At 36.9% G+C, this 14,581-nt stretch overlaps 1 protein-coding gene across 1 annotated transcript in view; it reads left to right on the top strand.

Moving 5' to 3' along the window:
- Positions 1-14,581, top strand: part of LOC585224 (NADPH:adrenodoxin oxidoreductase, mitochondrial) — a 57,779-nt gene that overhangs the window by 20,320 nt on the left and 22,878 nt on the right. The window contains exon 8 of the mRNA XM_785057.5: positions 8,842-9,050. Within this exon, the coding sequence (XP_790150.2) occupies positions 8,842-9,050 (209 nt within the window). The remainder of the gene's footprint in view (positions 1-8,841; positions 9,051-14,581) is intronic.

The following is a 14,581-nucleotide window of genomic DNA, read 5'->3' as shown; positions in this document are numbered from 1 at the left end:
AGCTTATCACTGTTCACTACGAATCTATGGAAATAGTCCACAACATATTTCCTGAGAATGTCTGCAACCTAGCTCCTGAGAATCTTCACAAAGAGTATCCTGTGGTCTTCTCATCCTCTGTGACTGGTACTCTGCCGGGGAACGATGTTCATCTGACTGTTATGGATGATGCTACCCCTAGTGTTCGTCCTGCTAGAGTGATACCAGAATCCTTGAGAAGTATTGTGAAGGATGAACTTGATGCACTGCAGACAAGAGACCTGATTGAGGAAGTAAGTTCTCCAACTGACTGGGTAAGCCAGATGGCTGTTGTACAGAAGAAATCTGGTAAAGTGCGTGTGTGCTTAGACCCTAGACCACTCAATCTCGTGCTGAAAAGAGAACATTATCCTCTGCCTGTTCTCGATGATATCCTGCCTCAACTGTCCAATGCAACCGTCTTCTCCTTCTGTGATCTCAAAGATGGATATTTGCACTGTTTTCTTGACGACGACTCAAGTCTGCTAACTACCTTTGCAACACCATGAGGAAGGTATAAATGGAAACGTCTACCATTTGGCTTGAAGGTTAGCAGCGAAATCTTCCAAAAGAGACTTCATCTAGCACTGGATGGTCTTCAAGGGGTACGATGTGTGGCAGATGACATCATAATCTGGGGTAACAGTGATGCTGAGCATGATACCCGACTACAGAGTCTTCTACAGAGATGTCAAACTGTTGGCATAGTGTTGAACAAGGAGAAATGCCAATTTCGACTGAAGGAAATCTCGTTCCTAGGCCACATAGTATCCAACTCTGGACTGAAAGCTGATCCATCCAAGATCGATGCAATCCTGAACATGAGTTCTCCAACCTGCAAGGATGACATCCATCGCTTACGTGGCATGGTCAATTATTTGGCCAGGTATCTGCCCAAACTATCTGATGTCATGAAGCCTCTCAATGACTTAACCCACAACAACTCTGCGTGGACTTGGGACTCCAACCATGACAAAGCCTTTAGGTTGCTGAAAGAGATGCTGATACAAGCTCCTGTGTTGGCGTTCTACAACCAAAGCAAACCACTTCAAATCCAAACTGATGCCAGTGCTACAGGGTTAGGTGCTGTGATGCTACAGGATGGTCAACCAATAGCATATGCCAGTAGGATGCTGAGTGATCCTGAGACCAGATACTCTGTCATTGAGAAGGAGATGCTAGCAATAGTCTTTGCACTGGAAAAGTGGAATCAGTTCACTTTTGGTCGTAAGACAACAGTATATAGTGACCACAAACCACTGGAGTGCATTGTGAAGAAGGCCCTGGACAAAGCTCCCAAACGCCTACAAGGAATGTTACTATGCGCCATGGCGTATGATGTTGAAGTGAAATACCTTAAAGGGAAGGACAACATCTTGGCTGATGCACTAAGCCGTGCTTCTCTTCCGTATGAGAGCGGACAGCATGATCTAGAGGTGGTGAATGCTGTCAAACTCTTGTCTCTCCCTGATGACAAGATAGCTGAGATAAAGAGACAGACTACCCAAGATCCAACTCTCTCCCAGCTCAAAGACACCATACTTGATGGGTGGCCAGACAACAAGACAAAGCTTCCTTTGTCACTGACTCCATACTTCAGTTTCAGAGATGAACTTTCGGTGACTGATGATCTGATTTTCAAGGGAGAACGGCTGGTAATCCCTAAGCAGATGAGGCGACAGATCAAGGAGGAGTTACACATTGGCCACAATGGAGTCGAAGGAACTTTGAGAAGAGCCCGTGAATATGTCTATTGGCCAGGTATGAACAAGGAGATAAAGGAGTGGATCCAGACATGCGAGACCTGTCAAGAAAACTCAGTCTCTCAACCTGCCCAACCTTTGATGTCTCATCCTATCTCTGACAGGCCATGGTCAAGAATTGGAATCGATCTCTTCCATCATGATAACGAGAACTATCTCATTATGGTCTGTTACTACTCCAATTTCTTTGAGATAGAAAAGCTACAGAGGACGACTGCCCCCGCAGTTATCAAGCGACTGAAACGTCACATCGGACGCTATGGAGTGCCAGAGATCATTGTCTCAGACAATGGACCTCCTTTCTCTTCAAGGGACTTTGCTGAGTTTGCCAAAGAGATGGGAATCCGAATCAAGCATAACACCATCTCACCTCACAACAGCAAGGCAAATGGCAAGGCAGAGTCTGCTGTTAAGACTGCCAAAAGACTGCTTACCAAATGCAAGGACACTGGAGATAACGTTGATCTAGCCTTACTCAACGTTCGTAATACACCAACTCAAGGTACCCAGACCAGTCCTGCGCAAAGGTTCATGGGTAGACGAACACGTACACTCCTACCCACCACAACTCAGTTGTTGATGCCTGATCGTGACTCAGGACCTGATGTCGAGAAACTCAATTCAAACCAGAGACGACAGGAGAAGTATTTCAACAGAAATACAAGGAAGCTCAAGAATCTTCCACTTGGAGCAACTGTACGTGTGAAACCATTCAACCATAGAAAGAAATGGAAGAAAGCGGTGATCCTGAAGAAACTAGACGATCGCTCATATGAAGTTCGCTGTGATGGTCAAACACTTCGTAGAAACAGAGAACATCTCAGAGCGACCTCATCCACGTCAGATACACTTGATCCTATTCCCAACATGTTTAACTGGGAATGCCAGGACAACAACCAACCCAAAGTGAGGACTACAGAGCAGCGTCAATCTACCACTACAAGTCCTGTGAAGTTTCGCGGTGATGGTACATCTGAGACGCTTGACGAGAACAACACAAGCTCGCTGAGACGTTCAAACAGACAACGTCGAGAACCGCATAAGATGAAAGATTTCGTAACATTTTGAACATTTAAAAAGAGAACATTCGCGAGATACGTGAATGATATCACTTCATCTAACTCTGTTTGGACATTTGAACTTTTTTTAAAATTTGAAGAAACTGGACTCTAAACACAATCCCAAATCTTCTGACACTATGAAGACTCACAAGAACTCAAAAGGACTCTGATATTTTTGCTTTGAAATATTATTTTGTGCAGTTATATGATTGTAAAAGATCTCATAAACCAATCTTTTGATATTCTCTAATCTTTTATCTGTTTTGGTACCAGGTTGATATTGACCTCCAAAATTGAGACATTCTCCGGCACAAAGCTCAAAGAGGGGAGGATGTGTCAATATTGTTTCTGAGATTTTAGAAGAACACATGTAAAGCTTCAATCAAAAGAGGGCGGCAGATGGCCCCATCAGTATTAAAAGCCACTCTCTCGTTACTATACCAATCTGACTGTACTATCCTTTGTCGTCTGACATTAAATGCCATCGAACTAAGCTTGAAACATACGGTTTCAATTTTTTTCAAACTTCAAGGTTGTCTAGTAGTAACGGACCATGTGATGCTCTCTTTTTGAAACTGAAAATCTAATTTTAAGTTTTAAACCACAAGCAACCCTATGGTTAATGCACAAACAACAAGCAGCTGGGGTCCCCACTAGAAGCTACGTTACACCAGCTTGTAATTAAGTCTGCCAGGCTTGTAAATTTAAAACTTAACCTCCTTGTTTCAGTCCCTTGTGAATCCCCATTTTTAGTGAGTCATTGTTTAAAGCTTTGAGGTTTTGCTAATCTCAAGTTTAAACTTATGATGTTTCCGTGCGAACACAGCTGTACTTTGAATTCATCATAAAGAGTCATCATGCAAGAAAATTGTCATGAAAAGCACCCATCCCATGTTCAATTACCTCCTGTTAATGACATCAAAAGAATGTTAAATACATCAAGATTATTACAAAAACAAGTAATGTACTTCCTCTAATTAATGAATCCTGACCAATTACAGGTTTTCTTGACATTCATGTCTGCTTTAATTGCAATCAAGGATCCCAAACTCGTGGGAGACGAGGATTTGGAACGGGTGGCGTGGGCATGTTTGCAGAGTTAGGATGCAAAGACAGCAATGGCCCGTGAAATTAAAAAAGAGACTTCAACAAGATCTAGAAAGTAACGGGGGCAGAAGATGTTTGTGAGATTTGTAATTGCGATGAAACAGATAACAGGCCATCAAATATAACTCATCTAAAATAGTCTTAGGGAAGGAATTGTTGCCCTTAATGACTAATCCTTGTAGTTGGCTGCATGTAAATGCTTTATAGTAGTTGTACAATGCATTGAATTTGCACATGGCAAACTGATATCACTTTTGCTTTGTCCCCTAAAATAGTAATCGTTAATCATCAGATCCGAGATCCATCTTTTTAACATCTGTCTAGTAACATACATGTATAAGAATCAAAGAATGACCTTTGAAACAGTCAAATATGTTCAGGAATGCTTTTGATTTGCATTTAAATTCATTTAATTATTTATTTATTTATTTGTTTGTTTGGTTGTTTATTTTTAAATTATATAAACCATAGAAATTGTTGAGTGCCCCAATTCAAGACACTTCAGAAGGTGATATTGCTACAGTTAGGTGGATAAATAATTGTTGGTTACTTGATATCTTTGGAGTGGGTACAAGTTTGTACATTTTGATAGGTATTCGTCCTCGATGTCCTCAATCAGTTGGTCATATCCCTTTTGACCTTGTGACCCTATCTCATACCATACAGACAGACATACATGTACATAAAAACAGACAGCTATAAACAGACAGACAGATATACAAACAAACAGACAGGTAAAGACAGACAGACATACATACAAACAGACTGTTATAGACAGACAGACAGACAAATATCATCAGATAAACAGAACAAGAGACAATTAAAACAAATAGAATGGATTTGTTATATTTATAAGCCCCAAAACACTTCAATTTGGTTTTTACACTAGCCTATACATTTTTGTAGCCCTTCAGATAGGATACGGAGCTGTATGTCCTCTGGAACTTATGAATGATCACATACTTTGGTTGCTTTACAACAACAACACTCCAGCAGAACAAGCATGCAATTAGCTCTTCACAGTTTGCGTAAATTAATTTAAATATCGTGTTAAGGGGAATGAACTTCAAAGCATTTCATCTATAAATTGCCCTAGTTGATAAATGTGCCTGAATTAATAATTAAAAAAAAAAAACATCTCCCCACACTTAATTTTAGGGCAGCCTTTCAGGAGACCCCACCCTACCATCCCCTGCACAATTCAAAGCTAGGCCAACTCATTATTAATGCAAGGTTTAATCTGTACATCATGTAGCTACATCGTTAACGGCCCATCTTCTGGCTACCACTAATGATTGCCCTAGAAAGGAACAATTTCTTTTACAGCAGTATCACCAGACGTAATTGGAAGGAGATTATGACCATTGAAAATGAACAAATTTTGATAGAGCGACTTAAAGCCAGTGTACTTTTTTTCTTCTTCAAAATACATACCTAATTTTTGTTCGCAATTACATTGGCCATTCAAATGTGGATGGGACTGAAAAGACGAACTCACACACTCTAATTACATTCATCCGCAATAATTAAGTGGAACAAATTCCCTCTTGTTGAATTCTTAAGTTAATTGGCTCTGCTTTGTAGACTACCGTTAGATTATATCGTCTGCAAAGAGCTGGAAAGACAATAAAAACTCATATTTTGACACAGAGTTGATTTTAAAAAGTAGTGCATATTTATTATTTAGAGGTATGAATTTATGATTGGAATATAAAAGGAGAGCTGCAGTTTTCTTGATCTTTTGATCTGCTTTAATTGGTGGCAATTTAAATGGGCTTTGCTGACAATTTGTAAGAAAAATGAAAAATTTTAAGGAGATTTTGGAAGAAGAAAGGAAATAATGCAGAGCAATTAACGAAAAGGAGATTAAAATGAGACAACAAGGCAAAGAGGTGAACTTTTGAAGATTGTGGATAAATGGGCAGTTATGTACAAGTATCTTTTGAAAATAAATTACACAATAATTAATTACAATAATTGCTTTTCATGAATATGATATTAGACTTTTAATGATGTAGATTGTGAAGGTTCATTCCCCCCCCCCCACCCCCCCCCCCCAAAAAAAAAAGTCCACAAATCTGCTCCCCGACAAAGAAAGAAAGATATCAAGAACCCAAAATGTAAAATATAAATCTGAAATTGCATATGATAACGATGTTGAAATGCATAATTGTACAAGCATATACTGTACAAAATGAAACTACAATCTGGGAAAACTACGGTATGCCTAACCCTTTGAGAAAGAAAAAGATGATGCACTCCTGAAAATAATAGGTGCAATATTGCTTAACATTGATCAGGCAATGCTTGCATGATCATTTCTATCCAAATTTTGTTTTCCCCAACTTCATTATATTTTTGTCTAAACATAAATCACAATTACCCTTTACTGCAAACCAGCCTACAGCAAACTTAACAAAATTCAGTCACCTAGATTTGGCTTATAATTGACCCAAAGTTGCTCGGACATATGACTGCCGATAAAATGTGAGGCAATTTTCACAAATATAATTTTTAAGTTCGGGTTTATTTTGGCAAGCAATTTTTGCTAAGCATGCATTTGGTTGAATCATTTATATTCCACCAACACACACAATGCAATATCATTACACTCTTTTGAGAAAATCCATTTTTCTTACGACTTCCGAATTTTTTTTTGCTAATTGCCTGGTTGGATAAGTACAACAAACCTCCCAATTGGATACGCCCATAGAGCTAGCTCTAAGCCATTTCTCAATGTTGGAAAAAAAGTTGCCTTCCTTAATATCTCTTCATATATGTGTACAGGTACATGATTTCAGAGTTCATTGAATCAGGAAAGCCATAATGTTGGGCCATGTAAAGGTTATTAGAGCAGGGAGGCCCCGGAGACATTACATTAGGCCAACTGGAACAACCATGTGGAAAGGCAATTACCCTTTTTATATACCGGTACTTTCAACCTTTAATTGTGAATTAAAGTTTTATGAGTACTCTTGAATAGTTTTAATCTTTATGTATAATTCAGCTTGGCATCGGAAATGAAGTTCAAAGCTTTTAGAGGGCATTTCTTCTGTTTAGTAGCTCTACGATTAGGTTTTTAAATATTTTGTTAAGATCGATTTAAAAATATAACAAAAATGCATATTAAATTGATTGTTTTAAACATATTTTATTATGTAAAGCATTTTGTTTTAACTGAAACATGCTTTCACAGTGGTTATTCTATCAAAATCGTTTACACCAATGGCATTAGCATATGTGGCATATCTCCATTGTCAGTAGGGAGATAGCAACTACTTAAGAAAATCAACCGAACGTCATTTCCATAGCCTAGTGCATCACCTATTGAAATGTGCGAACATGACAATGAGGTATTACGTAATCTGAACATGATTTCTATGGGACATACAATAGGGCATTGAAATTAACCTTGAGTTGATTTTTCTAAAATAGTTCCAATCGCGTTTCTGTATTTTTCTTGTTTCTTTACTTATAAAAGAGGACAAATGTTGAACCTTGTTAAATTTAGTGAACGTGTATGGCTTGCAATGTGTTAAAACGTTATTATGCACAAATTACTATAATCCTGCCACAAAATGAATCGATGGAATGAATTCAGTCATGATATGAAAATAATAAATCAATTTTTGATTTGTTCAATTAGTTACAGAATTAAGATAACATTTAGAGGATAAGGAGGTTTTCAATTGATGCTCCATGAATAATTGGACTGATTTAAATCTGGAATACAAGAGGTACCAGTGTATGATTATGTTCATCCTCAAATTCCTTTTTAAAGATAAAGGGATACAAAGATAGATGGTTCGTTTTAATATATTGGGATAGGTCCATAAAATTATCAAGTGAGATACTAAGGAATGATGGGTGTATCAAAATGAGCAATAAAAAAAAGTACTTTAAATGGAGACATACATGTGTATTTCATAAAGTTTTATGTGTGATAAGTCTTTGTCTGTTAGGGTAGCATAAAAAAAGGGTTTAATGTTGCTTCTACTGTTGAATACAATCAGATAACGGAAACATGTTAAAGGGATCCGGTAACTGTCTCAGATCCTGGATTTAGCTCATGCTGCAATGATAATACCTTTATGCACTTGTCATTTGTAAGACGCACCTCTCGACCCCCGGGAATGGTGCATCATTGTACCGATGTGAGTCGTACATTTTGATACCATGACGCACCTTCCGTCACAGAAAGTGACACACCATTACATTCCATCGACGTACATTTGAGTCAAACATATGACACACCATTTCATGAAAATGACTAGCCAATGACGCACATTTGAGAAACACTTCTGCTTGGAGAAAGTGACGGTCCCATTGACACACCAAATGACGCAACATGGTAAAGTGACTTACTATGACGCACATATGGGTCAGTATTGTGACGGACATTTTGCGGCCATGACGGTACTGTGCGTCGCGATTTTGGGGAACATGACGCAACCATGACGCACCATCCCCGGGGGTCAAAAGGTGCGTCTTACAAATGACACCTGCATTAGGTCAGTCAGCAACCCCATGACTTTTACAAGCCGATCGCCTGTCTGATTTTCAAGATATTTATGATTGGAATTACAAATTTTGAAAACTGTTTGTCAAACGGTTTCATAACACTACAGTCTATTGAGGAAAACGAGTATGGTAAAACCGGTCACTCAATTTTTAAAACTTTTTAGAGGCACTTCTTGATCATTTTGAAGCAGAATTTTTTTTTAGTGCTTCAATATTACACCATTTCACAGACACTGATAACAGGTAGAGTGGTGTATCTCAGATTTAATATTGTTAAATGATCCCTTTAAACAAATGCTTTATTATTAATCCTTATCTTCATTTCTCTAGCTTTATTTTAAAATGCTTTACATTTTGTACATTTATAACAGAATTACCCAGGCCAAAGAAACGTATCACAGAACTCCTGCTGAAATCTGCCCAGAGCGCCCCCTCCAGTCAAGAAAAGGCCAGGCAGGATGCAGCCTCGGGGGAATGGCACTTGGATTTCTTCCGCAGTCCCTCTGAAGTCCTGTCTTCGAGCCCCTTGGGAGAGAATGGTAGAGTCGCTGGCGTTACGTTTGACGTCTGTGAATTAGAGGTAAGGGTGCTATCATCCCGTAACGCATTAACACATTTTAGTTCTCCACTTCATTTTACATGTCATGCATCTCAATTCCCAGACGCTTCATGAAACGGTAAACAAGGTTGCAAACTTTTTCTGAGATGGCCTGATTTCATGCTACTTTTGTTTTTGTTGTTGGTGCTTTTTCTTTTTGTTTGTTCTTGTTTTGTTTTGTTTTGTTTTGTTTTGTTTTTTGGGGGGGGGGAGGTGCTGTGATTAAAAGTGGTTTAGTTCCTTAATATTTTATTTTATTCTAATTTAGATGCAAGCTTACATGTACATGTTCCCATGTATCACCTCTATAGTTCATATTACATGTCATGCATTTCAATTCCAAGAGTTTTTACAAACCAGAAAACATTGTTGCAAACCTTCCCCGAGATGGCGTGTTTTCTTGTTACCTTTTTTTGCTCGTTTGGTGTTGACGATATGGTGTAGTGGATTTATGGGATTGGTTACTCCTGACTTTAGATGCAATCTAATGTGTTAACAAATGTCACCTCTCTGGTTCATATTACATGTCATGAATTTCTATTCCAAGAAACTTCATGAAGCAGTAAACAAGCTTGAACTTTTTTTCTTTGGGGAGGGAGGGGAGGGAGGGGGAGGGGGTGTTTGTTGATGAAATAGTGTTGTTGCTTTGTACGTGGGAATATTTACTTCTGATTAAGATGCAAGCTATGTGACAACACATTTCCCCTCATGAGTTGTATGTCATGCATTTCAATTCCAGGAATGTTTACAAATTTATGAGTAAACAAGTTTGCAAGCTTTGTTGATTGGACCTGATATCTTTGTGTTTTTGTTGTTTGTTTTTTTGTTGTTGTTTAAATTAGTAGTGTTTTTATGTCTCTGATTTTCAAATACAAGCTAAAAATGTGTTAACACGTTTCACCTCACAAGTTCTTGTTTCATTTCATGCAATTCATGTCCCAGAACCTTTTTTATACAAACTAGTAATCAACGGTGACTCAACCTCATTTCTTAGTGTTTTATTTTTCTTTTAAAGAATGATTTGATGTTGCCTACTTGTGTTATTCAAATAAATATTTGCTTTCGATTTCAGATTAATTTGATGTGTTTACATTACACCTCTCTAGTTCATGTTACATGTCATGCACTTCAATTAAAAAAAAACCTTTACAAACGAACCAAGACTGCAAGCTTTGGTGACTTGGCCTGATGAATTTTTGGTTTTGGTTGCTGTTTCAATGATATTGTGCAGTTGTCCTGAATATTGTTTCTGATATTAAAATATAGGCTAATGTGGTGAAACATTTCACATCCCGAGATTAGATTACATGTCATGCATTTCAATTTCAACTGAGACATCTTACAAACTAGTCCAAAAAAAAGTGGCAAACATCGGTGACTTTTTCGAATTTCTTGCTGGTTTGGTTTGTCTGTTTTTTATGATATTGCCTAATTTTATTATTCAGAGGAATAAGTGCTTTTGATTTTTGATTCAAGCTAATGTGAATGACACATTTCACTTCTCTAGTTCAGATTACATGTCCTTCCTTTTTATTCTTAAGAACCTACAAACTAATAAAAAAAAAAGTGGCAAAATTTGGTGACTGCATGGTTCTGAATTCTCGTTGGTTTTGTCTGGAGGTTTTTTTCCTAGTGACATTGCCTAGTTTTATTGTTGAGAGGAATATTTGCATTTGGTTCCAGATTTAAGCTATAATAAGTGTGTGAAAATTTTTCACCTCTCCAGCTCATATTTACATGGCAAACGTTGGGGACCGGGTCAAACTTCTTGATGGTTCTGTTATTTTTAAACGAAAATCACCTAGTTTTGTATAGAAATGTCCACTTCTGATTTTAATCTTATTCTAGTGTGTGAACACATTCTACATACATGTATCTCGTCAGTTCTTGTTACCATGTATTTTATACCATGCATTGATACCATGCATTTTAGTTCCAAAGAAACTTTTCCAAAATCAGTAAAGAGGGTTTCAAACTTTATGGAATTACCTATTAAATCTCTTGTTCAACATTACTGCCTGGTTGGGTTTTATTAGCAAATAATTGCTCTTGATGTTTAACTGGATCTTATACCGGTATATTCATTGTGATTATATGATATCAAGGACATTCATAAACTAGTAAACAAGACTGCAACATTTACCAACATCGCCTGATTTCCTTGTTTTAGTTTAGTTTAAAGTAGTTTATTTTGCAAAGACTCATATTGTTCATAAATGATGTTATTTTCTTTCTTAAAACAGACATGTAATGCTCTTGAGACTTCAATGACCTGGAATTTTCTTAGATACCTGATTTTGAATAACTTTTCTTTTTTAAATGAAATATATATATGAAAAATGTTTTTCAAATCCATGGCTTTTCGAATATTTCTACGAGAATTTGTACATATTTTTTTGCACTCAAATTCCCAAAGTGTATGTATTATCAACATGATGTTTAATATGCTACTGTTTAATTTATGCTGGTGAAAAAAAGATCTGTAGTCTTGAAAATCTGCCAAGTTCACATTCTAAATCAAAGGAATACTATACACCACGGCTACATGTACTTATGAAATGTATTGTTGATGTTGTTAAAAAGACACTCATGCCTTAAGGCATCACACCATTGCAAACACTTTCACTTATTAATGTTGTCTTGTGGGAATGAAAAGCTATTTTCCATTTTTGAATGTAATCCAAATGCTTATTAGTGGGCAATAAACCGCTCAAGAAAAGCTTGATATTTTTCTTATTTTATGACAAATACCTGTAAGGGCTTGTTTACATAACATGGTATAGGCTCGTTCAGATATGATGCAGTAATCTGCTGCAAAAATAGAATGCCATGGATTTTTTAAGTGTTTGTATGAATTGCAACTGAGCGCAAGTTGCGCAACACTCATTTACTTAAAAGTGTGAAATTGTGAAGCTTACTATACATCTCATCCTAAAAATAAAAAACAAGTAAAGAGATCAAGTTTCAAATTTCAAGTCGTAAAAATATAACAACAATAAAACATTTATAAATACAAGATATTACACATAGGCACACACTCATACAATACTCATGTACAAACGAGAGAAAGTGGGGTAAGATGAATTAAATTGAAAGTGGAGGAGCCAACAGAGGCCACAGTCCTGTCAAAGGCTAGCTCCATACTTGAGGTAAAATATCATTTCATAACTTTAGAAGGGAAAAGGAAAGAAAGAAAGAAAGAAAGATGAGGGATATAATATAAAACATGCTGTTTTTATTTTCCAGTTTCTTATTTTGTAAAAAGTTCTGTAAATGTCATGAATTCCTTTTGCCAGGTTCATAAACCTCAGGGGTAATGCTCTTCTTGATCATCAAGATGGGGAAGTTATATGTCTGTAAATCCTGTAAGATTAAGTAGTGTATTAAGTTTGCTTATTATTAATTTAATTTTGAAGTGCTTTCTTTGAAATCTTGAATATGAACTCCTCCATTAAGCAGTCTAGTCTAGAGTAGTTTTTATTCATTATTCAATTCAAGAATTCTATCAAAATACAATAATACCTGTTTTTAATTATTTTCCAGCAGCAATCTACGCTGAAGTGCACTTTAAAGTCTTAAATTCGTATAAATTCAGTCAAATCTCTGAATATGTTGTTCATGTTTGTGTATAACTTTGCAGCTTATGATATAATTTTTAAAATCTTGTAACAGTAAATCTGATACAAAATTAATGTGTAACAACATGTTGGACAGGAAATCTACATGACCCTGCAAAACGTAAATCTCCGTTTATAAGGCGCACCCCTATTTTGAAGACCAAAAAAACAAAATGAAAACACACGCAGGGAAGGACTTTCATTTAACATCGAGGTGCAGTTGAAGGTGCCGATTTGTGCTTGTGAACTTGTCACAAATAAAAGTAATAATGTTGTTTTTAGAAGAATGTGTAAGATCATTAATGTAAATTAAAAACAGTAGAGTACCTAGGATAAAACCTTGTGGTACGCCGAAGCAAAATTGGAGGAATTATTATTCTAAACTACAGATCTATTAGAAAGATTACTTTCAAACCAAGATGACAGACAAATTTGAGTGTTGTTCTAGTTTCCGAGTGGTGAGTTTTTGTGTGTGTGTATAAGACGCACCCCCGACTTTCAATTTTTTTTTACTGCAAAAAAGTGCACCTTATACACAGAGATTTACGGTAACAGAGTGAAAAAGTATTCTTTATGAGTTAGATTTCATCAGATCGTTTTTCACCAGAGCTCCTTTAGAGCTTTCCAGAGCCAAATAGCTTGCAGCACCTGTCTATTTTTTTCTCCTTCAAATCGAGTACTGCAATCAATTATGGGCTGATTTAAAGCAATGTGCGATTGGAGATTTACATTATTCTCGTGTTTAAACTTACATGACATCCCATGTTATATCAACCATCTCTTCAATGAGTGTGAGATTTCGTCAGGACAATAATAATTGATAGCTGCTGCTGCTCCTCTCGGGAAATTAATGAGATTAATTCAAGAAGAGTTGTCACAGCCCGCCACGTTCGAAGCCGAAGGCAGATTAATTGCCTAAGTGCGTGACACTTTGCATACAAACCATTCAAAGAGTCTTGTAATGTTGCAGAATGTTTCGCCTAACTAATTAATGTGTGTTCATTGCAGTGGGTAACGCTATCACCCACTCCTACAGGAAATAGCACTGAAGTCTGATGGAACTCTTAATTAGCCTGAGATACAAGAGGATGTGATTTTCTTGCATTGAAAATACTTGAGAGACATTCAGGAAGAGTTATCACAGCCCACGTTGTTCAAAGCCGACGGCAGATTAAATGCCTATTTATGCAATACACATGGCATACAAAACCATTAAAATTGTTCTGTTTAATTACATGTTGCAGAATGTTTGGCCAACTAATTAATGTGTGTTCATTGCAGTGGGTAATACTATCGCCCACTCCAACAGGAAATAGCGCTGAAATCCGGCAGAACTTTAGATAAGCTTGATATACAAAATGATATATACTGTCTTGCATTGAAATTACTAGAGAGACATTCCTTCTGATGAGTTGTTCATGTTTGTATTGAACAATGAGATGTTGAAAAAGGGTAACATACATTTTTGTCAAATTTGAATGTCTTTCAAAAAGTTTGTAACCTTAGAACAAACACTGATTACTGGAAAAGTACAACGTAATGATGAGGAACCAAACTTGAACACTGAGCGCCAAGGGGAAAAAAAAGATAACCTTAGCAAAGTAATCAGCATTATTAGAGTAGATCTACATTTTTAAAGAAAATTTGTATTTTGACAACTTAGGAAAATGATGCCTTTGTTTGTAATTGCAAGCTTTTTACCTCAAAAAATCTCAAAAAACATTAAAAAAACCAAGCACCCACTAACTCCCACTTCCTTACAATGTGCAATTGTTGATGTCACAGGCATTTCGGAGAATATCGGGAGAAGAAAATGTTTTGTTGAGCAAGTCTCTCCTGTAAAGTTGTGGTGGAAGTAAAGCCTGCTCTGGGAATTTCTTACCTTGCACAAGGCAT

The sequence above is a fragment of the Strongylocentrotus purpuratus genome, unplaced genomic scaffold, assembly GCF_000002235.5.
Source record: "Strongylocentrotus purpuratus isolate Spur 01 unplaced genomic scaffold, Spur_5.0 spur5_scaffold_14, whole genome shotgun sequence".
Lineage (NCBI taxonomy): Eukaryota > Metazoa > Echinodermata > Echinoidea > Camarodonta > Strongylocentrotidae > Strongylocentrotus > Strongylocentrotus purpuratus.
Note: the sequence above shows the minus strand (reverse complement) of the source record. Positions and strands in the feature narration are given on the sequence as shown.